Source organism: Chrysemys picta, chromosome 9 (genome assembly GCF_011386835.1).
Source record: "Chrysemys picta bellii isolate R12L10 chromosome 9, ASM1138683v2, whole genome shotgun sequence".
Taxonomy (NCBI): domain Eukaryota; kingdom Metazoa; phylum Chordata; order Testudines; family Emydidae; genus Chrysemys; species Chrysemys picta.
The window spans coordinates 55,199,520-55,225,640 of NC_088799.1; the positions used below are offsets into that span (position 1 = coordinate 55,199,520).

Sequence of the window (26,121 nt, forward strand, 5' to 3'; positions counted from 1 at the left end):
GAAGACTAGGACTGTTTAGAGGAGATGAATAAGGAGGGGTATAAGATAGAGATATATGAAATAATGAATGCTATGGAGAAGGTAAATCAACATTTTCTAATTATTCCTTTTTATTATACAAGAACAAGGAGACATAAAATTGGGTCACAACTTTAAAACCGATAAACTTTTACATAATGAATAATTAACTTGTGGAACTCATTGTCACAAAATATCATTTAGGCCAAGAATTTAGTAGGATTCAAAAGAGGAGTAGACCTCTAGACCTTTAGATGAATACAGAGAACATCCAGAATTATGTTACAAAGGATACATATTATAAAGGATATAAACCCTCATTCTTCAGAGCGTAAGCCAGCCCCCAACTGACAGTGTTGGGAAGAAAAACTTTCCCTAGGGGTATTCCATTGTGAGGTTTCTTACCTCTTCCTCTGAAGCTTCTAGTACTAGCCAGTGTCAGAGACAGGATACTGGTGTAAATGGACAACTGCTCTGATCTGGTGTGACAATTCCTATCTTTAAGCTCAACTAAGATAATATAAACTACATGCTTATATTTAGGGTTGCCACCCAACCTTATTTTTCCATGAGAAGGTCCCAGTTTTAATAGGTCTTTCCCATGGAAAAATCCCACATTTTAATGTAGGTGGAAAAAATATCATTAAAGTGATGTCAAGGTTGTGTGTTTTTTGTTTTTGTCCCTGCAGGATTACATAGTACAAGTGAGTCCGTTCAAAATTTGTAACTTCATCCAGGGTTTCCAACAATACTATAAACCACAAAATCAAAGCTTAAATAGCTAGTAGTGCAAGTCACTAAAACCCTGCAACAGGCTTGTGATTGGTATCTTTTGGTGCATATTTTTATACTCTTTGTGTGTCAATATAAAATAATTACCTTAATTTAAACTGCTCGACAAATTTTTTAGGTTTACATAATTTGTCTTAATATATTTTTAATAAGTTCACATTTGTTGGAACTCCTACAAATGAGTTTCTTATAAAATTGTTCCTTTGAAAGATGCTTTGCCCTAATTTAGTAAGCACCATGTCTCATTTTTCTGAAATACATGTGCTGTATGTTGGAGGACAAGAATCAAACCTTTTTAATAGGAGTTCTGAAAATTGCTAGATCTAATATTTTTTCCAAGATAGAAAGCAATATGTAGATAATCAAACAAATTCTAAGTGATTATAAATTGTTTAATGCATAAAGTTTACATTAGTAAAGTTTTAACTGCTGTCCATAAATCTTAAAGAAGAGTTTATTTTAATCTTAGTATTCTATTGGCATGTACCACCTACTCACGCTTCCGTCTTCTTGTTTGTATACACCTCTACCCCGATATAACGTGACCTGTTATAACACAAATTCGGATATAACGCGGTAAAGCAGTGCTCCGGGGAGACAGGGCTGCACACTCCGGCAGATCAAAGCAAGTTCGATATAACGTGGTTTCACCTATAACGCAGTAAGATTTTTTGGCTCCCGAGGACAGCGTTATATCAGGGTAGAGGTGTAGTGTATTAAAAAAACCCTAATAAAACTGCAGCCAACTGTTGAGTTGGGCAGTTTATATTTTGTATGAGTGCTAAGGGTAGATTGATACACAAAGATAAATTGAGAGTGCTTTTCATTTCCTGAGAATCACATAAAGGAGACTCCATAATTTATCAGTTAAATAATAATACTGTTGGAAGAGAGAAGGTGAATGAGGTAATATCTTTTATTGTACACCTGCTGGGGGTGGAATAGACAAGTTTTTGAGCTACCCAGAGTTCTTCTTCAGGTCTGTGTGGCCATGAATGACAGCTTGGGAAACAAGCAGTTAAGGCTGAAACGTTGCTTTGTTTTGTCTGAACTCTGAATTGGGAAGGGCATGTCTCCCTTACCACGGCAGTTTTATCAGTTTGCATCTCAGCCAGAATGTGGTATATTCCCAGTGAAAATGTACAGCCAAACTTGCATGTTTCTTTTCAAAACATATGGCCTATGGGGGTGTATGTAAGGTGACTAGGCAGACTGACTTTGGAGGTTGATGATGCTAATTATTTTATGCCCTGGTTCCAGTACAGCAAGCCATTTGGCTGACCTCCCCTGTTCCCTGGCACTCTGCCACCCCACTAAAACTGCTGGTGCCAAGATGAATCTTACGCCAATCTGCAACTGGCTCCCAACACAGAGTCTCCCTAATGAATTGTCATATATTCTGCCATGTATTGGAGTCTGGGGTTGCTCATAGCCCAGAGCGTGCCAATGTGAGAGTCTGGGATCTGAAGTGTTAAAGGTTTTACTGTATGTCAGAGCGTGCAGTAAATCATTTGATAGGTGCCAGAGTCCTAGAAAAAGGCAGCTGGGACCAAAATTCATCTCCGGAGGGAGAGTAAAGATATTGGGGGGGAAGAAATAAAGATCTAAAGCATGGGGGAAATGCTGCTGAAAAGCAGTGGAGGGTCAGGAGAGTGGGAGAATGTTATGAACAGCCTGCTCTGATTGGAGACAATTACTGCCAAATCCTCTTGTCCTGCTTGAAGGCTTCTCTTAACTACCAAATCCTTCCACACCTCACCCCCTTTGACTATATTTAGAGCAGTCCAGGTTTTCTGTTTTGAAGGTTGGGTCATGCTAATTGTGCAACTGCTGTGTATCAGGTCGGTTACTTTTGTAAGAGCCTGTTTTAAATTGAACTACAACTCCCAGCATACACTGGGATAACATTCTCACCTAATCATGAGATCATTTCCTATATTACCATCTTGTCAACCAAGTCCAAAACATTTCCTGGTGAACAAGGAAAGATTAGGGAGCTAAGGTGAGCAGTCTAAAAATAACCCTGGAGAATATGGCCAGCAGTGCCGCAACCACAGGTATGGTTAAATGCAGCTAAAATACTGTATTTATTAGTCAAAGGGTTAAAATTCTATCATTCAAAGGTTCTTGCTTCACTGGAATCCCTTTTTAATCTAGTGTCTGCTTTTGTGAAGGCTGTGTTATTAAAAACAAAACCAGGGAAAAATTGTTTCACAGCTGAAGCTACCTGAATTATTTGAAAAATCAGTATAACATTTCGACTTCCCCAAAATTAGGTTTGTTTTAGAAGTATTACTAAACCTAATATACATACATTGGTGTTCATAATTCTTGCACTTGAATGAAAACAATTTTGGGTGAATTGGATGGCTTTTGAGATTGGTAATACTAATAGGATATAAATGTGGGGTTTTTATTTTTGTGCACTAGTTGAATCTGACACCTCTTCAGTGGTCTGTGTGAAGTGAGCAGGTGTTCCCAATCCAGACTGGGTTAGCATTACAAAGCCAGTCAGCAAAATCATGCCTTTATTGATGGTGTCAGAGGCCAAGAGTTGAACAGTCCTGGAGGCTGAATACTCTCATCCCTTTAAGTGGTTGCCCCAAATCAGGGCAGTAGCACATTGCTGGGGCAGTGGCGGGATGTTGCCCTGCTGATTCCTCTGCAATACCTGTTCTATGAACAAAGGGAGGGTCTCAGTCTCTGGGGCTGTCTGGCATAAACCTGCCATCAGCACTAAATTAATTTAAAAATTAATTTAATTTAAAAAAACAGAATGCAGGGCTCCAGATTGATGCTAAAATGAGCTGAAAATTAATCTATCTCTGACCCAATAGTCTCAGGAGGTAGCAAAATCGGACATCCCTTTTTGTGATCTTGCTTCTTTAATGTAGGAATGTGTGTTAGGAGTTGGATGGGAGGGATATCAGACAATTATATCCAATGTGAAACCTCCCCTTCCTTTCACTAGACTGTATCTCCTCTAGCTCAGCCAGAAGCTATGAGCTTGATGCAGGAATTCCTGGGTGAAATTTGATAGCCTATGTTATGCATCAGGACAGACTAGATGATCATAATGAACTCTTCTTGCCTTAACGTGTATGAAACTAGGGAAAGATTTGAAAATCCCTCACACTGTGTGCTGGTGTTGAGACACCCTAATAGCTGAGGGGGGCAGTTTAGCAAATGTTTAGGAGGGGGGATTTGTTCAGTGAATTTGTTCAGTTCAAGACTATAACAGGGTTTAAAAAAGAATTAGATAAATTCATGGAGGATAGGTCCATCAATGGCTATTAGCCAGGTTGGGCAGGAATGGTGTCTCTGTTTGCCAGAAACTGGGACTGGGAGACAGGGAATGGATCCCTTGATGATTATCTGTTCTGTTCATTCCCTGTGGGGCACCTGGCATTGGCCACTGTCAGTAGACAGGATACTGGGCTAGATGGACCTTTGGTCTGACCCAGTATGGCCGTTCTTATGTTCTCCACCTGAAAAGGGTGTAGTGAGGATAAATACATTAAAGATTGTGAGGTGCTCAGATATACAATGATGGGGAACATGTAAGTACCCAAGGGCTTGTCTACACAGGGAAATTTACCAAAATCTCTATCATGAAATAACCTATTTCACAACAGCAAGTCTGGAATAACTTCCCATGTGGACACTCTGTTTTGGAATAAAAGTGATTTTTATTTCTGAGCTCCACTTTGGAAGCACACTCATTAATCTGGAATAAAGCATCCACATGGGGAGCTATTCTGCAATAGTTACTTTGGTCAATTTCCCTGTGTAGACCAGCCCTAAGATAAATAGAACAAGTGGGTGTGACAAACATTAAGAGGGATGGGAGAAGGAGGACAAGGGTGTCAGTGATAAGAATGTGTTAACATAGGCCTTGGCTACACTTGCAGCTGTACAGCACTGTGAGTTAAACCTGTCTTCCTACAGCTGAGTAGGGAAAGCGCTGCAGTCTGTCCACATTGACAGCTGCCCAGCGCACTGTCGTGGCCACATTTGCGGCAATTGCAGGACCATTGGGAGCAGTGCATTATGGGCAGCTATCCCACAGAGCACCTCTTCCCATTCTGGCGCTGTGGGTTGTGGGAAGGGGGCGTGGGTGCGAGGGATTCTGGGTCCTCTCCCAATGCCCCGTGATACATCGCTTCGCATCCCAGAAATCCCTTTGTTTCCGTCCACCTTTGGCGCCATCTTTCAACGGTTTCTGTGTAGCGTGATCTGTCTGCGGGAAATGGAGCCCGAACTGCTGAGGCGTATGCTGTCGAGTCTCGCCAGCATGTCACTGTCGAACTATTCCTTAAGATCCAAAGTGACAGTGAGAGTGAGGAGTCCGACAATTCTATCAAGCTGCGTAATGCGTACGACACAAAATTGCTTGTGGCATTCACGGACATGCTCAGCACCGTGTAACGCCACTTTTGGGCTCAGGAAACAAGCACTGAATGGTGGGATCACATCGTCATGGAAGTCTGGGATGACGAGCAGTGACTGCAGAACTTTCGGATGAGAAAAGCCACTTTCATGGGACTGTGTGAGAAGCTCGCCCCCACCCTGTGGCGCAAGCACACGAGATTGAGAGCTGCCCTGCCAGTGGAGAAGTGGGTGGCTATTGCAATCTGGAAGCTGGCAACTCCAGACAGCTACCGGTCGGTCGCAAACCAGTTTGGAGTGGGAAAGTCGACCGTTGGAATCGTGTTGATGCAAGTTTGCAAGGCCATTAATCACATCCTACTCAGAAGAACCGTGACTCTGGGTAACGTGCAGGACATAGTGGATGGCTTTGCACAAATGGGTTTCCCTAATTGTGGAGGGGCGATAGGACGCACATTCCTATTCTGGCACCACCCCACCTAGGATCCGAGTACGTTAATCGGAAGGGGTATTTCTCTATGGTTCTCCAGGCGCTTGTGGATCACCGTGGGCATTTCATTGACATTAACACAGGCTGGCCAGGAAAGGTGCATGACGTACACATCTTTCGGAACACTTGGCTGTTCAGGAAGCTGCAGGCCAGGACTTTTTCCCCAGAGCGGAAGATCACAGTAGGGGAAGTTGAAATGCCAATTGTGATCCTTGGAGATCCCGCTTTCTCGTTAATGCCGTGGCTCTTGAAACCCTACACAGGGAGCCTTGACAGCAGCAAGGAACGGTTCAACTACAGGCTGAGCCGGTGCCGAATGACTGTGGAGTGTGCCTTTGGCCGTTTAAAGGGCCGCCGGCGATCTCTGTAAGGGAAGCTGGACTTGGCCGAACACAGCATCCCCGCGGTTATATCCGTGTGCTGTACCCTCCATAATATTTGTGAAGGGAAGGGTGTAAGCTTCACTCAGGCATGGACCTCCGAGGTTGAACACCTGGAGGCTGAATTTGCACAGCCAGAGAGCAGGGCTATTACAGGGGCCCAGCGTGGGGCTGCAAGGATTAGGGATGCCTTGAGGGAGCAATTTGAGGCTGAAAACCAGCAGTGATATCTGGTGCCCTGCACTGGAGTGAAGTGCAGTAGTTCCAGTCTTTAGGAATCAGTGTTTGCTAAGCAGACTTGCAGTGCCTGTTTATTTCCTGGGCTAAGGAACCTTTTACTTTATGCAATAATAAAGAATGTTTTCAAAGCCAAAAAATCCATTTATTGAAAATAAAATTTATTTATTTAAAAGAAACACAACTGCTTGGGAATCAGAAAGGGCAAGGGGGTGGAATGGGGAACGGTACAATCACAGATTCGCGTATGTCCTGTCTGGTGTGCTGTGCAGTGAGTGCTGCACTTCAGGATAGCTATACTGCATGGTGATGGGGGTTGAGTGCAGAGGGTAAGGGTTGTGATTTTCAGGGCTGGATGGTGAAGATACTGGTGTTGGAGGCAGCTGGTGGCGTGAAGAACCCGGAAGTTGGGGAAAGTGGGTTGGAGGTAACAGTGGGGCACAAGGGAAAGAGTTTTGGGACAAGGGCTGTGGGGTGGGGGGCATTTGCATTTGCGGTACTGCTCCTTCTGCGTGGCTACGAGCTCCTGGATAGCGTCTGCTTGGCGCTCCAGAATGCTTATGATCCGATCCGTGCTTTGCTGCCGGTGCTCCGTGCTTTGCCGCCGGTGTGCTGTGTTTTCCTGGCGGATCCTGCTTTCTCTCTCCCGCCAGTTCTGTGCTTTTTCATTCTCTTTAATAGATTGCCGCATCACTTCTTGCAGCATGTCTTCTTTGATTTTTTGCGGTCTCTTCCTGAGTCTTTGCAGTCTCTGAGCAGGCGATAAAAGGGACGGCTGAGGTCTCAAGGTTGTTGCAGCTGTATAGGAAAAATGCAACATTTAACAGAGGCAGCATTGTTTATAGCAGACAGAGTAATGATTTTCCCCGCACTTAAGGAGGGCACACACAGGGTCTACACAATAGCATAATTTTCCCGTCCCAAACAGAGCACACATAACCCATGGGAGCCTCAAAATGGTGAGTAAGGGGGACTGATTGTTTTAGGGCTGTACTGTCCTCTGGGTTTCTGTGCCTTGGGGAGAGCCAACAGCTGCAGGGGGCACCTACACTGAACACTGTCCCAACATTTTCCACAGGACTTCGTCCTGGACGATATCTCGCTGCTGAGGGTGACCTGGGAAGCAAGGGAGGGTCTTCTACTGCAATGCGGCTGCCGCCCTGGCCCATATGCAGCTTGCCTGTGTGCTGCAATGGTCCCCCCGCCCCTCGCGGCACAGTGGCGCGGACACGTTAGCCTGGCTGGGACAAGGACCACAGTGGCTCTCCTGATAAATCTGCGCAAGCGCATTGCACACGTTCTGGATGAGACATTCGAAGAGATTACCGAGGTCGATTACCGCGATGTGATAAACCACATCAATGCACTATTCCACATCTAGGCATGCATGCCTAACCCTCCTCTCCCAAAGAGCCCGCACCAAAAAAATTCCTTCCCGGAAAAAAAGCCGCTTACCGGGAACCTTCTCTTCTGCAAGTACCGGCCGCTGCGACTGGCTACCTTCCTCCTGGCTCCATGCCTCCAGGGATTCCAGGGTGTCTCAATCCGCCCCACCACCCTCACTCCCGTTTTCCTCCTCCTCCTTCTCCTCCCACCCCGGCTCTGAAGTGTCCATGGTGGTGCTCGGAGTGGAGGTGGGGTTAACCCCAAGTATCGCATCCAGCTCTTTGTAGAATCGGCAGGTCGCAGGGGGAGCACCCGAGCGGCCGTTTGCATCGTGGGCTTTGCAGTAGGCACTCCGCAGCTCCTTCACTTTAATCCTGCACTGCAGGGCATCCCGGTCATGGCCCCTTTCCATCATGTCCTTTGATACCTTCCCGAAGGTATAATTCCTACAGCTGGAGCGCAGCTGGGACTGGACAGCTTCCTCCCCCCAAACACTGATGAGGTCCAGCAACTCGCCATTGCTCCATGCTGGGGCTCGCTTGGCACGTGGAGGCATGGTCACCTGGAAAGATTCGCTGATAGCACTCCACTCCACGCCACGCCTGGCTGAGCAAACAGGAAGGAGATTTTTAAAATTCCAGGGGAATTTTAAGGGCGGGTCACATGCTTGGTTACCTGAGGCCAGGGCAGTAGAGTTTGAACTGATGACCAGAGTGGCTGGAACAGGCATTGTGGGATACTGCCGAATACTTCTGGAGGCCAATCACAGCGCATTGAGCAGCCACACTGGTGCTGCAGCGCTGCAGCGGCGGCACAATACACGATATTCCTCTTGGGCCTTGGCTACACTGGCGCTGTACAGCACTGCAACTTGCTGCGCTCAGGGGTGTGAAAACGCACCCCCCCGCCGAGCGCAGTGAGTGCAGTGCTGTAAAGCGCCAGTGTAATCAGCACCTGCAGCGCTGCACGCTCACTTGCAGCGCTGCAAGCTATTCCCCTCAGAGAGGTGGAGTACTTGCAGCGCTGCGAGACGGCGCGACTACACTCGCGCTTCACAAGTGTAGCCAAGGCCTTGGGGAGGTGGAGTACATGCAGCACTACAGCCACGGAGATACAGCGCTGTAAGTGCCATGCCAGTGTGGACGGGGAGTGAGTTACAGCGCTGGGGGAGGCTTTATTGTGCTGTAACTCGCATGTGTAGCCAAGGCCATATAGGTTAATTTTGTGCACAGGTTGATGGTTTTGAGATTTAAAATACACACACACAGAGTATCATCAGTTTTCTTCAGATGAATAATCCTGTCCTCCTTCCCCTAGTTAAACTGTCTAGGTTTTTATATTGCGGCTATCACCACAGTATTTGATTGGAACTGGCTCTACTGCTGTGTTAGCCACCAGAACAGAATTCCACCCAAGGAATCACTCTTTTGGCTATGGGAGAGAAAAGGAGGTGCCATTTTCCCACATCACACCCAAATTAAAAAGAGATGGGGAGAGGAAGAGAAAAGATGCTGCTGTTTCTTCCATCCCCTTTTTGTCCTGTTTGTATTGTTTCTCCTCTTTCTCTTGGTGAGATCACACACTTTGTCATAATAGACTATATAATATGAATTAAAATAGAAATAGTACAGTTTCGGAGGAGGGATAGCTCAGTGGTTTGAGCATTGGCCTGCTAAACCCAGGGTTGTGAGTTTAATCCTTGAGGGGGCCAGTTAGGGATCTGGGGCAAAAATCTCTCTGGGGATTGGTCCTGCTCTGAGCAGGGGGTTGGACTAGATGACCTCCTGAGGTCCCTTCCAACCCTGATATTCTATGATTCTAAGCTTGCAGCAAAACCTCTGAATTCCGTAGCTTGTACTATGTTAATTAAGGAAGACCTGAAAGAAAGCTTATATCACTTTATAAATGCACAGTTTCCTTAGGACAGGGGTGGGCAAACTACGGCCCGCGGAGCGAATCCAGCCTGTCAGCCATTTTAATCTGGCCAGCCAGCCGTTTTAACCCATCCCTCGAGCTCCCCCTGGGGAGCAGGGTCTGGAACCGCTCCTTGTGGCTCCCAGAAGCAGCGCATGGTCCTCCCCTCAGGCTCCTACATGTAGGGGCAGCCAGGGGGTTCTGCTCTGCACACTGCTCCCGCCCCAAGCGCTGCCCCTGCAGCTCCCATTGGCTGGGAACTGCAAGAGCTGCAGGAGGGGTGCCTGTGGATGGGGCAGCGTGCAGAGCTGCCTGGCCGCACATCCGCATAGGAGCCGGAGAAGGGACATGTCACTGCTTCCGGGAGCCACTTGAGGAAAGCGCCGCCTGGAGCCTGCACCCCTCAGCCTCCCCCCGCGCCCCAACCCCCTGGCCCAGTCCTGTCCGCCTCCCACCCTCCAAACCCCTTGATCTCAGCTCAGAGCACCCTCCTGCACCCCAAACCTCTCATCCCCAGCCCCACCCCAGAGCCCGCACCCCCAGCCGGAGCCCTTACTCCCCGCCCCCGCATCCTCCCCCAGCCTGGAGCCCCCTCCTGCACCCTGAACTCCTCATTTCTGGCCCCACCCTGGAGTCCGCACCCCCAACCAGAGCCCTCACCCCCTCTCACACCCCAACCCCAATTTTGTGAGCATTCATGGCCTGCCATACAATTTCTATTCCCAGATGTGGCCCTCAGGCCAAAAAGTTTGCCCACCTCTGCCTTAGGATGTTGGGGAGTTCCAAAATATGTAATTTTAATATTTTTTCTATATTCTGTGCTGCCAGAGAATTAATACTAGCGGCTGCAGACGTCAGAAAGTCTTCTTGCAGGATTTTGATATGGTATGCTGTAGCATATGCTGACCCTGGTTATGCGATCTTCATTCAGAAAAAAATACAAATCTTGTGAATGTTTAAAAATGGGGATGGAGTTTGATAGTTCTATAAAACAACATTGGAGAGGCAGGAAAGGAGAATAACTAGTCACAGAGTAGTAGAAACCAGTCAGAAGGACAGGGATTGTATCTCTGCCTCAGCACTGGCTCCTATAGCAAAACGAAAGGAGTTACTCACTATTAAGCTTGTTTTTGGTATAGGTGGGAATTTGACATCAAGGCCTGTCTTTGAATGGGAAAGATCAGATGACAGTTTGTCTGTGAATTTTGAGCGGTGAGGTGATAACGGATCTTGTTTGTTTAATTTGGGAGGGGAAATGGAAACCAGGAGATCTTGGCATAGCCTGTCTGTCAATAGGGAGTGGATTTGGTGATTGGGTTAGGAGTGTTGCGGACCTCATGGCTTCCCAAAGTGGGAAGGAGCAGAAATTGTCTATCTGGTGAACAACCAGGCTAGGAATACTGGAGTTGATCAATGGAGATGCATGCATGAGGAGAGGACACCATGGAGGGGGGGAAGTAGGGGATGCTGGAACAGTGTGTAGGGAAGGGTAGAAGCAGTGTGCATGGAAAGAGAGGCAATAACACTGGGAGAAGATGAAAATATGCAAGGGGGGAAGTATACCTACACTGGGGGAGCAGTATGGAGAAGGTCAATAGTAGCTAAACTAACATCACAGTGAATTCCCTTGTCATTTCAACAGAGGAGGATAGCTTCAAATTTAGGTTGTGTTCTATGGTCAGTCTGCAGCACGCATGCATGCATGCACGCATCTTTAATTTTTTCAGTGGACATGGTTTTCACAGATTCCAAGTTCAGAAGGGACCATTGTGTTACTCTAGTCTGATCTGTATAACACAGGCCATACAACTTCCCAAAATAATTCCTAGAGCAGATCTTTTAGAAGAGACATCCAGTCTTGATTTTAAAATTGCCAGTGATGGAGAATCAACCATGACCCTTGGTAAGTTGTTCCACTAGTTAATTAACCTGACTAGTTGGAGTGAGTGGGGCTAAAAGACTGAGCATTTTATCTTCTCCTGGCTTTTTCTGGTCTTTTTCACCACGACTATGCATGTCATGGTTAAGCAATTGGGAGAGGACAGTGAGTTTATAGGTTTTATTATGTCTTTACTGCATCACATGATCACACACTCTATGGATTATACTACTGATAGATTTCATCCCAGTGTTTCACGTCTGATATCCAGAATGTTAGCAGTTCTCTTCTATGTAACAAAGTCCTTAAACTAAAATTCACATTCCCCAGTACTGTGAGGCACCTTTTGATAATGCAGCTGGTAGAATGTTTGCAAGAGTCCTGCTTGAAGCTTAGCTCCATAATAAGGAAAATATTCATCACCTCTTTAGAGTGATTCCTCTAAACAAGGATTACATTGCTAACACTGATATTTAAAACAAAACAACCCAGCATGCCAGAGATACATTTCCCTTTCCTTTGCAAACACCACTTTATGTTCTACCACAACGGTCATCTAGCTCTTCTCACCCTAACCATGATCCCACAGACAGTTAGCCTCCCTCTTAAAGTACTCCAGCCTTCACTTGCTATACAAAGTATAGTATAGATCAGCTGGTAAGAAAACCAGCATAAGCCAGTTCAGTCATATATAATAATTCACATTCCAATGAAATACTTTATTTCAGCTCCACTAAACTCCCAGGCTTTTAAAATCAGTTTTGTCACCAAATAATGCAAGCTGTTAGCAAGGGTGAAGAATTTACCAACATCTCTTCAGCTGAAGAGTGAAGTCTGCTAGCCATTCCCTCTGCAATGTAAAAGAATAAAGCACTTGTACTTAATTCAAAGGTGTTCTCAATCAACTTTCTATCTTAATCATTTGTTTAAAATGCTACTTACTGCATCTTTCTTACTCCTCTCCTACCCTCTTTTCCATCCTGGCTTCACTCCACTTTCTTTTCCTTCCTGTCATAGGTCATGGTTTATCCCTTCTCCTTTGTTTTCATTGTCAGTTAGCTTCTTATTTTCTCTCTTTCCTCCACCGCTTTATATCACTTCCCTATATTATGTTCTCTGCTGCTGCCTCTATTTTCTGTTGCTTCTTTCTTCTCCCATTTCTTCCCCCTCTCCCTCAATTTCTCAATCTCTGTCTTTTAAAATCATACATCTCTTTTCTAATTCATTCCATCAGCCTCTGTCTCTCTCCTACTCCCTTACACATCCAGCCCAACTCATTTACCTCCATCCACTCACACACAAGGCTTAAAATTTATCAGAGATCAGGGAACTAAACCTACTTTGATGCAAAAGACTGATGCAAAAGATGTGAGGGCATCATCGCCCAGAGGCAACATCCAGGTGAGAAATAAACCTGTGCCGCAGCTGCTGGGAAAGATTTGTGTGCTGAAATTCTTGATGCTGTCCCTGGACTCTACTCAGGAGCTTTGTCTTTCAAATCCTCTGTGGGGTAGTAGGTGCCTGATAAACTTGAATCCCCAAACTCCTCTGACTACTCAGGAGAAAGAGTATTCTTTTGTTTCTCCCACCACCTCCACCTCCCACCCTAGAATCTGCCGACTGCTTCAAAGATGGATGAAATATCTGCTCCTCCTCTCTCACTTCTAGCTACAACAAGCGGGTGGGGGGGGGGGGTGTTGTATTGTTTTGTTCATCTGCTGCTCTGTCTTTCCTCAGCCTCTAGCTTTTGAGAGGAGGATGGATCTCCACTGCTTTTTCCCTGTTATAGCCTCTGTTTTGGAGTCTTCATGCCCCATTAGTGACTCCTCTGTCTGCCTTTGCTGCAGCTTCTAGTTTTCCCAAGCAGCACAATGCATGAATGATTCTTGTCAGTTTCACTGCTGTCCACAGGGCTGCAACTTGGTACTTTCCCAAGATGCAGCAAAGACAATTAAAGCTGTCTGTCTGCAGACTTAGGAAGACGTGACTGCATCAATTTGTACTTGGTTTACATCTGGAAAGTTATTTTCACAAACTTAAGGGCTAGAAACCCAATTGAAAAAATAAATACATTCTGCAGAAGTTGGTGACGCTTGTCCAGAAAAGCTATGTACTCTTCCCAGGCATGTAAATGTTTAAAGAAATAGTCATTAGGAACAATAAAATTACTCCTCGCACCTTGTGCCTGATTCCTCCCTGAAGCCATTTCTTCCATCCATCAGGTACAGTCTGCCTCTTGATCTAGAAATGCTGGGGAGGGGAGTCAGAGAAATATTAAACTTATTCTGTTGCAAACCCCTCTGCATAGCAGTGAAGCTCAAAGTGTATTCCAGGTTAATGTTTTTCGGTTTCAGAAAATAGGTATCTCTTTTCACACAGTCAAAAACTGAAATTCACTGCCTGCTTTGATCTTTTGCACAGAAGAGAGGACTTTGAATTGCTGCAATATCACTTGCTCCACTAGTGGGGAGCAAAAGCCTATGCTGCAGACCAGAGGCAATGGTTCCCAAAGCTTCCCTGTTAAACTTAAACCTGGGTCTTTTCCTGTTACAAAGTGCAAAGAGAGCACTCAACAGGGAGGAGGGATCGGAGCGCAGTATACACTTTCAGCGAGCAGGAGGCAAATATCTATTTGGCAGGATATCAGCACTCTTTTGACTCACTAATTTGTGCACTGAGAGAGAAGGTGGAAAGAAAAGATCTTAGAAAGCTGTCCTGCCGTGGAGGGCTTTGATCTTAGGGTTTTCTATAGCACCCATCACCATAGTATCTAGGCTAAACAAATTTTTGATTGTGTGTATGTTTATTTACAACATGTCAGATAATGTGGAGAGCCTGCAGATGTTATTCCCTGTAAAAGTAAAAAGTCAGTATCTAAAAATGTGAAATATAAACATTTAATGTTTCCCTGTTTGAGAACCCCTTATCGATAGTACTGTCAGCTGTGAAGAGTGCAAACTGATATACAAATATCTTGTTGTTCTATCTCAGTGTGTTTCAGGAGAATGAAATGTAATTAGGAACATTACATTTGTTTTAAAACTGTTTTAACACTCGCTAAACTTGAGAGAGAACATAAAAACGGCCATACTGGGTCAGACCAAAGGTCCATCTAGCCCAGTGTCCTGTCTTCCAACAGTGCCCAATGCCAGGTGACCCAGAGGGAATGAACAGAACGGGTAATCAAGTGATCCATCCCCTGTCGCCCATTCCCAGCTTCTGGCAAACAGAGGCTAGGGACACCATTCTTGCCCATCCTGGATAATAGCCATTGATGGACCTGTCCTCCATGAATTTATCTAGTTCTTTTTTGAATCCTGTTATAGTCTTGGCCTTCACAATATCCTCGGACAAGGAGTTCCACAGGTTGAGTGTGCGTTGTGTGAAAAAATACTTCCTTTTGTTTGTTTTAAACCTGCTGCCTATTAATTTCATTGGGTGACCCCTAGTTCTTGTGTTATGAGAAGGAGTAAATAACACTTCCTTATTTACTTTCTCCACACCAGTCACGATTTTATAGACCTCTATCATATCCCCAGGGCCGCCGAGAGCGAGTTCGGGCCCCGGTGAAAAAAATGTCCGGGCCCCCCAGCAAGGGCGGACCGGCTAAACAGGGCCGACGGGGGGGCGGGGGGGGAGCCGGGCCCTGGGCCTCCTTCCAGACCACTGGGCCCCAGTAATTTGTACCGGCTTCTCTCCCTCCCCCCTCTCGTCGACCCTGCATATCCCTCCTTAGTCGGCTTTTTTCCAAGCTGCAAAGTCACAGTCTTATTAATCTCACCTCATATGTCCTTTTCTGAACCTTTTCTAATTCCAATATATCTTTTTTTGAGATGGGGCGACCACATCTGCACACAGTATTCAAGATGTGGGCATACCATGGATTTATATAGAGGCAATATGATATTTTCTGTCGTCTTACACTGCTCTACAGCCAAAATGCTTCTGAAATAAATGTAGTCAAACTTTACTAATTCTGGGTCACTGAGAACGAAAATGATGCTTAAAATTGTTGATTGGCTCTAGTTTTCAAGATATGCTATTGGGTCAGTATATACGACCCTTGACTTGGGAATGGCGGAGGATAAGTGAGTTATAAAGGGAAGGGATCTCAATTTAAACCAGAAATGACTAAAATACATCTTTGACTGGATCTATGAATAAATCTATGACTGGGTTTGGACAGTACTTGCTTTTTAGGCAAAACAATGAATGATGCAATCTGAATCTGGTATTGCGTCATACATGATATGAATTGCATCATGTTATTCCTAGAAGTCATGGATGATGCAATCATAACGAAGCTTACATCACTCTGCTGAACAAATTGCCCTATATCAGCTCTAGAAATCATACAGTATCGTGCTCTCTTATTTGTCAGTGTTTGATTTTTGCAAAGGGACACATTTCTGTTTAGCCAAAGTGAGCAGAGATGCCTCGTACTTGTGTGAACAGTGCAGATAACTTCTGCTATGTTTGTGGTGAAGTGACTTTTGCATCACAAAAGTGCAGTATAGCCACTATGGTTAAGAAAGCCTATCACCTTTATTTTGGCTGCAAAATTGGAGATCAGGACAAGAGGGGGGCCCCACACATATGCTGCAACACTTGTGCAACAAATCTTCGCCAGTGGTTGAACAGGAAAAGGAAATCTATGCCTTTTGCAGTGCCAATGATTTGGAGAGAGCCGACAGATCATACCAGCAATTGTTACTTCTGCATGGTGCCTCCAGTTGGGAAAGGTGTGTCAAAGAAGAAAAAGTGGACTGTGCATTATCCAAACATTCCATCAGCTATACGCCCAGTACCCCACGGAGAAGGACTGCCGGTTCCTGATGCACCAGAATCATTCTCACTTGAGTCAGACGAGGAAGAGGATGAAACTTCTGGTCCTGAACCATCAATGTCACAGGACCCACATTTTCTCCCATCCTCCTCCTCTGAACCACACCTCATAACACAAGGAGAACTGAATGACCTTGTCAGGGATTTGGAACTACCCAAGAGTAAGGCAGAGCTGTTGGGCTCCAGACTACAGCAGTGGAATCTCCTGGCAGGTGATGTTAGGGTTTCCATGTTCCGTGACCGTCAAAAGGATCTTGTCCCATTCTTCTTCATGGAAGGTGATCTTGTAGCCTGCAACAACATCGATGGTGTGATGGCAGCCCTCAACATCGTTCACGATCCAGATGAGTGGAGACTGTTCATTGATTCATCCAAGACGAGTCTTAATGCTGTTTTACTGCATAATGGCAATGTTTTGCCACCAATTCCAGTTGGTCATGCAGTCCATACGAAGGAAACCTATGACAACATGAAACAACTTTTGAGGTGCATAAACTATGACCAACATCAGTGGCAGCTTTGTGGCGATTTGAAGGTTGTTGCTCTCTTGCTTGGTCTGCAGACTGGATACACAAAGTACTGCTCTTTTCTCTGTGAATGGGATAGTCGTGCAAGAGATTCCCACTACATCAAGAAAGATTGGCCACTCCGACAGTCATTGGAGCCTGGGAGGAAAAGTGTTCAGCATCCACCTCTTGTTGAATCAAGGAAGATTTTGTTACCACCCTTACACATCAAGCTGGGTCTGATGAAGAACTTTGTCAAGGCCATTGACAAAACACAAGCAGCTTTCAAGTACCTCCGTGGAAAATTTCCAAGGCTAAGTGAAGCTAAGATAAAGGAAGGTGTCTTTGTTGGTCCTCAGATTCGTGAACTTCTTCGAGATGATGCATTTGACCATGCACTGCGTGGCAAGGAAAAGACGGCATGGAAAGCCTTCCAGTTAGTGGCAATAAATTTTCTCGGAAACAAGAAGGCAGACAACTACAGGTTGTTGGTGGAAAACCTCCTCAAGGTATCCAAAAGCCTTGATTGCAACATGTCACTAAAGATACATTTTTTGCACTCTCATCTAGATTTTTTTCCACCGAACTGCGGAGCAGTGAGCGACGAGCATGGCGAGTGATTTCACCAGGACATTGCAACAATGGAGAAATGCTATCAGGGCAAATGGAGCCCATCATTGCTTGCAGACTATTGCTGGACAGTGACAAGAGAGTCTCCATTTAATGAATACAAGAGACAAGCCAAGAAGCGCCGAGTAGACACTGAATAGGACTAAACTATGTACAGAATAGTTTTTTGCCTTTTGTTTCATAATAAATTTTATTTATATAACCCTTTTGCTGATTTTTAAAGTGTTACATAAACAGGACAGGTGAAATATTATCATGTAAAGCAACCATAAACACATGAAAAGACCTAGGTTTACAATTTATGATTAAAACTCTACTATCTACACAATATACATAGACATAAAATGTAAAAACTTAAATATCTTAGAAACAGTAGCCAATCAGTTGTTTTAATTGTCATATTTGAATTCAGCACATCAAAATACATAATAAATAGCACATTTTATCTCTGAAGCAGACGACTTCTCAAAAATTGTAGACCAGTGTTACCTATCCCTTTCTTAATGATTCCCAACATTCTGTTCGCTTTTTTGACTGCCGCTGCATGTTGAGTGGATGTTTTCAGAGAATTATCCACAGTGACTCCAAGATCTCTTTCTTGAGTGGTAACAGCTAATTTAGACCCCATCATTTTATGTGTATAGTTGAGATTATATTTTCCAATGTGCATTTATCAACACTGAATTACATCTGCCATTTTGTTGCCCAACCACCCAGTTTTGAGAGATCCTTTTGTAGCTCTTAACAGTCTTCCCGGGACTTAACTATCTTGAGTGTTGTATCATCTGCAAATTTTGCCATGTCACTGTTTATCCCTTTTTCCAGATCATTTATGAATATGTTGAATAGGACTGATCCCAGTACAGACCCCTGGGGACACCACTATTTACCGCTCTCCATTCTGAAAACTGACCATTTATTCCTACCCTTTGTTTCCTGTCTTTTAACCAGTTACCAATCCATGAGAGAACCTTCCCTCTTATCCCATGACTGCTTACTTTGCTTAAGAGCCTTTGGTGAGGGACCTTGTCAAAGGCTTCCTGAAAATCTAAATACACTATATCCACTGGATCCCCCTTGTCCACAAGCTTGTTGACCCCCTCAAAGAATTTTAGTAGATTGGTGAGGCATGACTTCCCTTTAGAAAAACCACCTTGACTATTCCCTAACAAATTATGTTCATCTGTGTATCTGACAATTTTGTTCTTTACCATAGTTTCAAACAGTTTACCCTGTACCGAAGTCAGGCTTACTGGCCTGTAATCGCCGGCATCACCTCTGGAGCCCTTTTTAAAAATTGGCATCACATTAGCTATCCTCCAGTCTTTTGGTAGAGAAGTTGAGACCCCACAAGAAGAGAGACCCCACAAGTGACAGAAATGAAAATCCTATGTTAATGGGGAAAATTCTCATTAAAATCATAGAAGATTAGGGTTGGAAGAGACCACAGGAGGTCATCTAGTCCAACCCCCTGCTCAAAGCAGGACCAACACCAACTAATTCATCCCAGCCAGGGCTTTGTCAAGCTGGGCCTTAAAAACCTCTAAGGATGGAGATTCCACCACCTCCCTGGGTAACCCATTCCAGTGCTTCACCACCCTCCTAGTGAAATAGTGTTTCCTAATATCCAACCTAGACCTCCCCCACTGCAACTTGAGACCATTGCTTCTTGTTCTGTCATCTGCCGCCATTGAGAACAGCCAAGTTCCATCCTCTTTGGAATCTCCCTTCAGGTAATTGTAGGCTATCAGGTCTCCCCTCACTCTTCTCTTCTGCAGACTAAACAAGCCCAGTTCCCTCAGCCTCTCCTCGTAAGTCATGTGTCCCAGCCCCCTGATCATTTTCATTGCCCTCTGCTGGACACTCTCCAATTTGTCTACATCCTTCCTGTAGTCGGGGGCCCAAAACTGGACACAGTACTACAGATGTGGCCTCACCAGTGCCGAATAGAGGGGAATAATCATTATTATTTTTCCTCAATCTGCTAGCAATGCTCCTCCTAATGCAGCCCAATATGCTGTTAGCCTTCTTGGCAACAAGGGCACACTGCTGACTCATATCCAGCTTCTCATCCACTGTAATCTCCAGGTCCTTTTGTGCAGAACTGCTGCTTAGCCAGTCAGTGCATGGGATTCTTCCGTCCTAAGTGCAGGACTCTGTACTTGTCCTTGTTGAATCTCATCAGATTTCTTTTGGCCCAATCCTCCAATTTGTCTAGGTCACTCTGGACCCTATCCCTACCCTCCAGCATATCTACCTCTCCCCCCAGCTTAGTGTCATCTGCAATCTTGCTGAAGGTGCAATCCATTCCATCATCCAGATTATTAATAAAGATGTTGAACAAAACCGGCCCCAGGACCGATCCCTGGGGTAGTCCACTTGATACCGGCTACCAACTAGACATTGAGCCGTTGATCACTACCCATTGAGCCCGACAATCTAGTCAGCTTTCTATCCACTTTATAGTCCATTCATCCAATCCATACTTTTTTCACTTGCTGGCAAGAAAACTGTGGGAGACCGTATCAAAAGATTTGCTAAAGATATATCATGTCCACTGCTTTCCCCATATTCACAGAGCCAGTTATCTCATCATAGAAAGCAATCAGGACTATATGGGCAAGCATGACTTGCCCTTGATGAATCCATGTTGACAGTTCCTGAACACCTTCCTCTCCTCCAAGTGCTTCAAAATGGTTTCCTTGAGGACCTGCTCCGTGATTTTTCCAGGGACTGAGATGAGTCTGACCGGTCTGTAGTTCCCTGGATTCTCCTTCTTCCCTTTTTTAAAGATGGGCACTATATTTGCCGTTTTCCAATCATCCAGTACCTCCCCCGATCGCCACAAGTTTTCAAGGATAATGGCCAATGGCTCTGCAATCACATCAGCACCCTCAGATGTATTCCCATCCTTTGGATGCATTCCAACCCTCGGATGCATTCCCTCCCAATTCTCTCAGCACCCTTGGATGCATCATTCCCGTACCTTTCAGTCTGCTCCTCTAAACATGGGCTCTCTCTCCTCCCTTTCCCAGTACTTTTAACAAGCAGTTTGGGATTGAGGCACAGTGAGTTTCACACTGGCCTAGCAAGTTTTCACCTATGACATCACCCTTTTAGGTCATCAATTTTCTTCATAATTTAGTCTCTACCTTCCAGCCTAGCCAAACCTGTGTCACATTCCTGCTTGTTGCCAGGTGATGATGGCAGTAGGTGTATAAACTCTTCTCACATTGGGTTGAGTGTGTGGGCTCTTTTAGCTAGTGTGTGGGAGGGGAACATCCTACAGTGACTCCTGAATTTGAATCTCTGGCTTCACAATGCTTAATGTCACCACTCTAGACTGTGCAGTGGGCATATCCAGTTATATTTGTTTTGGTCTTCCCTGATGTAATATAGGTGATGTATCCCTTTTCTTACTTGCATCATCAGTACGAAATGCTTTGCCATTCACAGGGACCTGAAATGGTGTCAGTGCATCTCAATTAATTTCTCGGGGGGAGAGAGGTTGTTTTGTTTTTTGTTTGTTTTTTTTATAGTGCACACCCTATTAAAATCACATTACAGAATAAAAAGTGCATAACTGTTGTTTACCAAAGCTGTTCCTCTCACAATGACTCATTAAAGAAGGTGTTTTTGTTTCATGAGACAAAGGTTCCATATAAATGTAATAATGGAATAGAGCTATTCCCACAGAGCAGCTTTCTAGTCCATTTCTACTTTAACCTGTATGCCATAGTGTCTTAATTGACTTTTACCTAGCCCCGGTCTTAAGCATAAGCAAAGCAACTTCTGAACTAACCCTTATTCCTGTCTAGCAGTGGGGAAACAACTCACTGTGAGTTTCCAGCAGAGGGGAGGCAAATTATGGCCTCATTAGTCCCTTCCAACAGTTTGTGCCCAAGATTTGATTGGCCTCTTGCACATCCACAAGCTGGCCCTGATTATATCTTTGTCATTCTTCATCCAGATATGCATATTGTATTTTTTGGTTTGGCTTGGAACACTGAAAATGTTTGTGAGGTGGGTCTGTCAATCAGTTTCCTGGTGAATTCTTCTACAAGGTATCCTGCTGTGGGTCTTTGGCTTCCCTTGGATGCCTAGGTGAAATATTGTTGAACAGGGATATACTGGGCTGATGAAAACAGTAGTCATCTATGTTTCATGTTTGCCATCCCTATGCTCTTTTAAATGGAATTATAACCTTTGTAGGTATTATAAATAGGCTGGTTTGCAGCCCCATGTTTTGTATCAATGCTGGAACTTATCTTGGCAAGGGTGCGAGGGTACCACTCTTTCAAGCACGCTTGCAGAATCTAGCTATACTATATCCAGGAGATCGTTTAACCACCTTCATTCTCCTCTATTAAATCCCCATCCTCTTCCATGTATAGTTCATAGCTACATTGTGGCATCAGATTCTGTGGCTGGAAAGGCTGCCACTGACTGTCCTCTCTTGTGACACTGCATTTAGACTAGCCACCAGAACTGTCCTTAATGGCTCTGCATCCTACTTCCTGACCTTCACTAGAGACTTATGCCAACCTTCTGAAAGTTGGATGACTGAAGTTGTGCACATGATGTTGGGCAGATTGTTTTCTGAGATGCTGAACAGTCACATCTCCTGCTTAAGCCAGGAGGAGGTGCACATACTCAGCGCTTCTGAAAATTAGGCCATGTAATGAAGGTATCTAAATATGTTTTTAGTGCCTAACTTGCAGCCCTGAAGTTTCACAGTTTTCCATTGAACGTACACCTATTCTTTGTCAAGCCTGAGGTTGATGAGCTCTGCATGCAGTCACATGCTGTAATAACTGCAAGACCAAGAGGCGGATTTTAAGTCAGACTTGTTCTCCACAACTGTTGTCCTTCGTTCCCAGCTCCATTCATACTTTGAAGGTGCCACTGATCTAGCATCAGAGGGGTAGCCGTGTTAGTCTGGATCTGTTTAAAAAAAAAAAAAAGGCAACAGAGAGTCCTGTGGCACGTAATGGAAATTTCCAGAGGTTAGGTCCTGTGATGGTGTTGCTGGTGTAGATATGTGGGCAGAGTTGGCATTGAGGTTTGTTGCATGGATCGGTTCCTGAGTTAGAGTTGTTATGGTGCGGACACCATCAGATCAAGATTAAACAAAGACTGTGAATGGCTGCCAACTACAAAAGCAGTTTCTCCTCCCTTGGTGTTCACACCTCAGCTGCTAGCAGAGGACCTCACCCTCCCTAATTGAACTAACCTCGTTATCTCCAGACTGATTCTTGCCTGCATATTTATACTTGCCTCTGGAAATTTCCATTACATGCGTCTGACAAAGTGGGTATTCACCCACAAAAGCTTATGCTCCAATACTGTTAGTCTTAAAGGTGCCACAGGACTCTCTGTTGCTTTTTACTGATCTAGCAAGCAGTGATTATGTATCCTAACATCTGTGAGATGCTTTTCCATAACAAACTCACCCCAACTCTACACAGCTGACAGAGAACTCTAAGCAGCTCTCTGAGTCAAAAGTTCCTGATTCTTTCCTCCTTCTCAACAGAGACCCCCCAACTAAACCCTGTGATTGAGCCTCTGTCCTGGATGCTGGGCACCTGGCTGTCAGACCCACCGGGAGATGATGACTTCCCTATGATGAAGCCCTTTCAGTACCTGGAAGAGGTGCGCATCTCTCACGTGGGGCAGCCCATGCTGAACTTTTCGTAAGTCTAAAACTTAGTTTGTCATGGCAATACCTTTGAATGGAGTGTGCATAAACCCCAACAGGTTTACTGGCTGCACATAAAAAAAAAGTGGTATAGTAAAAATATTCACCCATCAGATGAGAGGATATGATGGGATCTGACTGGGTGGCCCGATTTTTAGAGGTGCTGTGCAGTAACAGCTCCATTGCAACATATGCCTGGGTTAGACACCTAAATCTGGCAATTGCTGTTCTTGATTAAACATTCATCTGCATTTCTGTTCACTTAAACGTTTACAAATCACTACACACCTCAATGGAAATGCAGAAATAAGTGGGCAGGCAGGGAGCATGACAATAATTTTAAGTGTGCACATGCTAGTGACCTGTTGCCAAAGGACCACAAGCAGTTAATAGAGCACATCCATGTGGTCCACAAAGTGCAAAGTTTTGAGAGCCAAGCAGCAGAGGACTTGGGAGGTTGGGCAAGAGAGTGGTTCCATGAGAGAGATTTATTTCAGAGTGGTCCAAAGAATCATTATATTTTGAATATCAGTAGGTTTTTAACTTTCTAGACACTTAAACTTGGTGTGTGTGTGTACGTGTACGTGTACATATGTAGCCACAAATTTACACTGGCCTAAGGCACGAGACAGACAATATTGTTAATGCTGAGATAGGCACTTTAATAAGATTATCCCTAGAGCTACTTGCTCTGCTTCACTGTAGAGCTTGTGCTATAAATTTTAACAAACAGTCCATGTGTCCTCACACAAGCAGCTATGAAGAGGCTGCTAGATCTGTCCATTTAAATCCTGGCAATTTGTCTATATTGTAGATAATGAAAAAAAGTAGAGTGATTAAATGAAGTGTTTAGTAGGGCATATAGGGTAAAGAGCTAATTATTTAGCCATTTTGGACATGTAGGTTTAAGAAATTGTGTGCAAGGAAAAAAGATTTGGAGGAAGATAGATCTTTTAGCTAACATTTCAGTATTCATGTTAGTAAAAATAAGCTTTTTGCCTGCTTATTTTTGGGTGTGGATTACAAAGGTTATTGCTCTGACTGCAGGAGAAAGGAATAATTACAAGCTCTTAACATGGTGCAAAAGACGACACACACACCTAGACTACGTGCAGTTTTTGTACTAATATAAATATGTTGGTTGAGGGTGATTTTTTTTTAACCAATATGATTTTACTGGTATAACCCCTAATGTGGATTCAGTTATACATGCAGTTATGCCCCTTACATGTATAGCTTTATTGCCCTTCCCATCCAGGAATAAGATATACTGGTAGAAGAACATTCATACTAGTAAAACTGCATTCCATTAGGAAAATTGTACCTCTTTAACTATACCGGTATAGTTAATGCAGTACAACTTTTGTGTCTAGATAAGGCCAAACAGGCGAAGTAACATGTTCATAAACAAAGGAGATTGTTGATCAGAGTGCAACTGCAAACACACAAAACTTTCCACAGTAGGGAATTCCTGGAGCAGAATTAGCAAGAATTAGCTCAGAGGAAACCCCACCGCCCCCATTTCATTTATACAAATGAGGGGTTGGAAATGCCATCTAGTGACATGGGAAATAGGAAAGAAGTAGAAAAAGTATGCTTGGCTAGTCTGACAGTATTTAATTAATAATCAAAAGTGCAGGCAGACCCAGTGGTGTTACACACAAGACCCAGAGTAGGACTGATCAGAATACATAATTGCGGGGGCTGATGGAGACTACATATGTCTCCAAGTTGGTGTATTTGTGCTTTGTGGGGAAGAGCAATGATTTAATGGCTCTTGTAGCCAGCCTTTCAAACTGGAAGATAGATGGTATAAGATCAGATATTTAATTGAGTAAGGAGGAGTATATAGGGTAAATGGTGGCCCCCAATCAATGAAAGGGCAGAATTCCCAAGGATCCCTCTCAGCAAGTTCTTGTATTGAGACAGATGAGCTGTGGAAAATTCCAAGCATGAGCATGAAAAGCAAAGTATCTCCGTAAATATTAGCTAGGCATAACATGATATATCTTATACAGGTTTAGAATTTCCACTGCTGAAATGCTGCCTTACTGCTGTGCCAACCATCGGTGCATCCATAGTGTGGAGACATTTTTTGTATTCTTCTATTCATAATGTAGGTACTGCTGGTGACCATACCATTGAATAAAGTATCATTCTCTTGGTGATGAGACTGGGCTGAATACCTTGCATTTTGCTACTCTTCCATAGTAGAAATCTGGTAGTTTTAGTATCCTGATTTCCCAACAGGTTTAATGCTTTCCATCCAGACACCAGGAAGCCAATGCACAGAGAATGTGGATTCATCCGCCTCAAACCTGACACTAACAAGGTGGCCTTCATCAGTGCCCAGAACACAGGTATTGGCCCGATACCCTACCAGTTTGCACTATTGCTTTAAATTTGGGTTCTGTGGGGGAGGGAAGAAGGGCCAGCAGTCTCCTACATCCATGCTTCAGAACATTATTGGACCTGTATGAGGTTTTCATTATAATCTGTTTTAATTGATAATCCAGCACCAGGAAGCAGTACTTCTACCTCTGGTATGAATGAGCTCCTGCACTGTGAAACCTGTTGTGAGTGACGAGTTGCCAGTGACTCATGTAGTGCTTTGGGAGAAGAACTAGGCCCCGGTTTTCTCCAAGGGCATCACAGGACTCTAAACTAGGATACCATTCCAGTCATATGCTAGGTTAGGGGGTGTCCTCTTTTTGAATAGAACAATAAGTTGGATGGGGATGAAGCTCCCCAAAATACCTTCCAATTTCCATGCACAGCTTTATAAACAAAGGATGACTAAAAAAACTGAAAATCAAATACAGGTCTGGAGCCTTGAAGATAGCAGAAGACAAGCAGCCTGCCAAGTTAAATGTAAGGTGTAACATTTCCATTCCCTTGATAGTGTCCTTCTCTCCTCCACTACTCCCTACTTGAAACACAAGTGTTCTGGAAACTGT

The 26,121-nt window shown here is 44.4% G+C and overlaps 1 protein-coding gene across 3 annotated transcripts in view; it reads left to right on the forward strand.

The window, feature by feature from the left end:
* THAP4 (THAP domain containing 4) overlaps positions 1-26,121 on the forward strand; it is a 52,924-nt gene that overhangs the window by 11,545 nt on the left and 15,258 nt on the right. For 2 of the 3 annotated variants that reach the window (XM_024111824.3, XM_005295769.5), the window contains exons 3-4: positions 23,000-23,159; positions 25,415-25,524. In XM_024111824.3, coding sequence (XP_023967592.2) covers positions 23,000-23,159; positions 25,415-25,524 — 270 coding nt within the window. Of the gene's footprint in view, positions 1-2,712; positions 2,868-22,999; positions 23,160-25,414; positions 25,525-26,121 lie in introns of those variants that run through there. The other variant, XM_024111825.3, reaches the window with a different exon arrangement.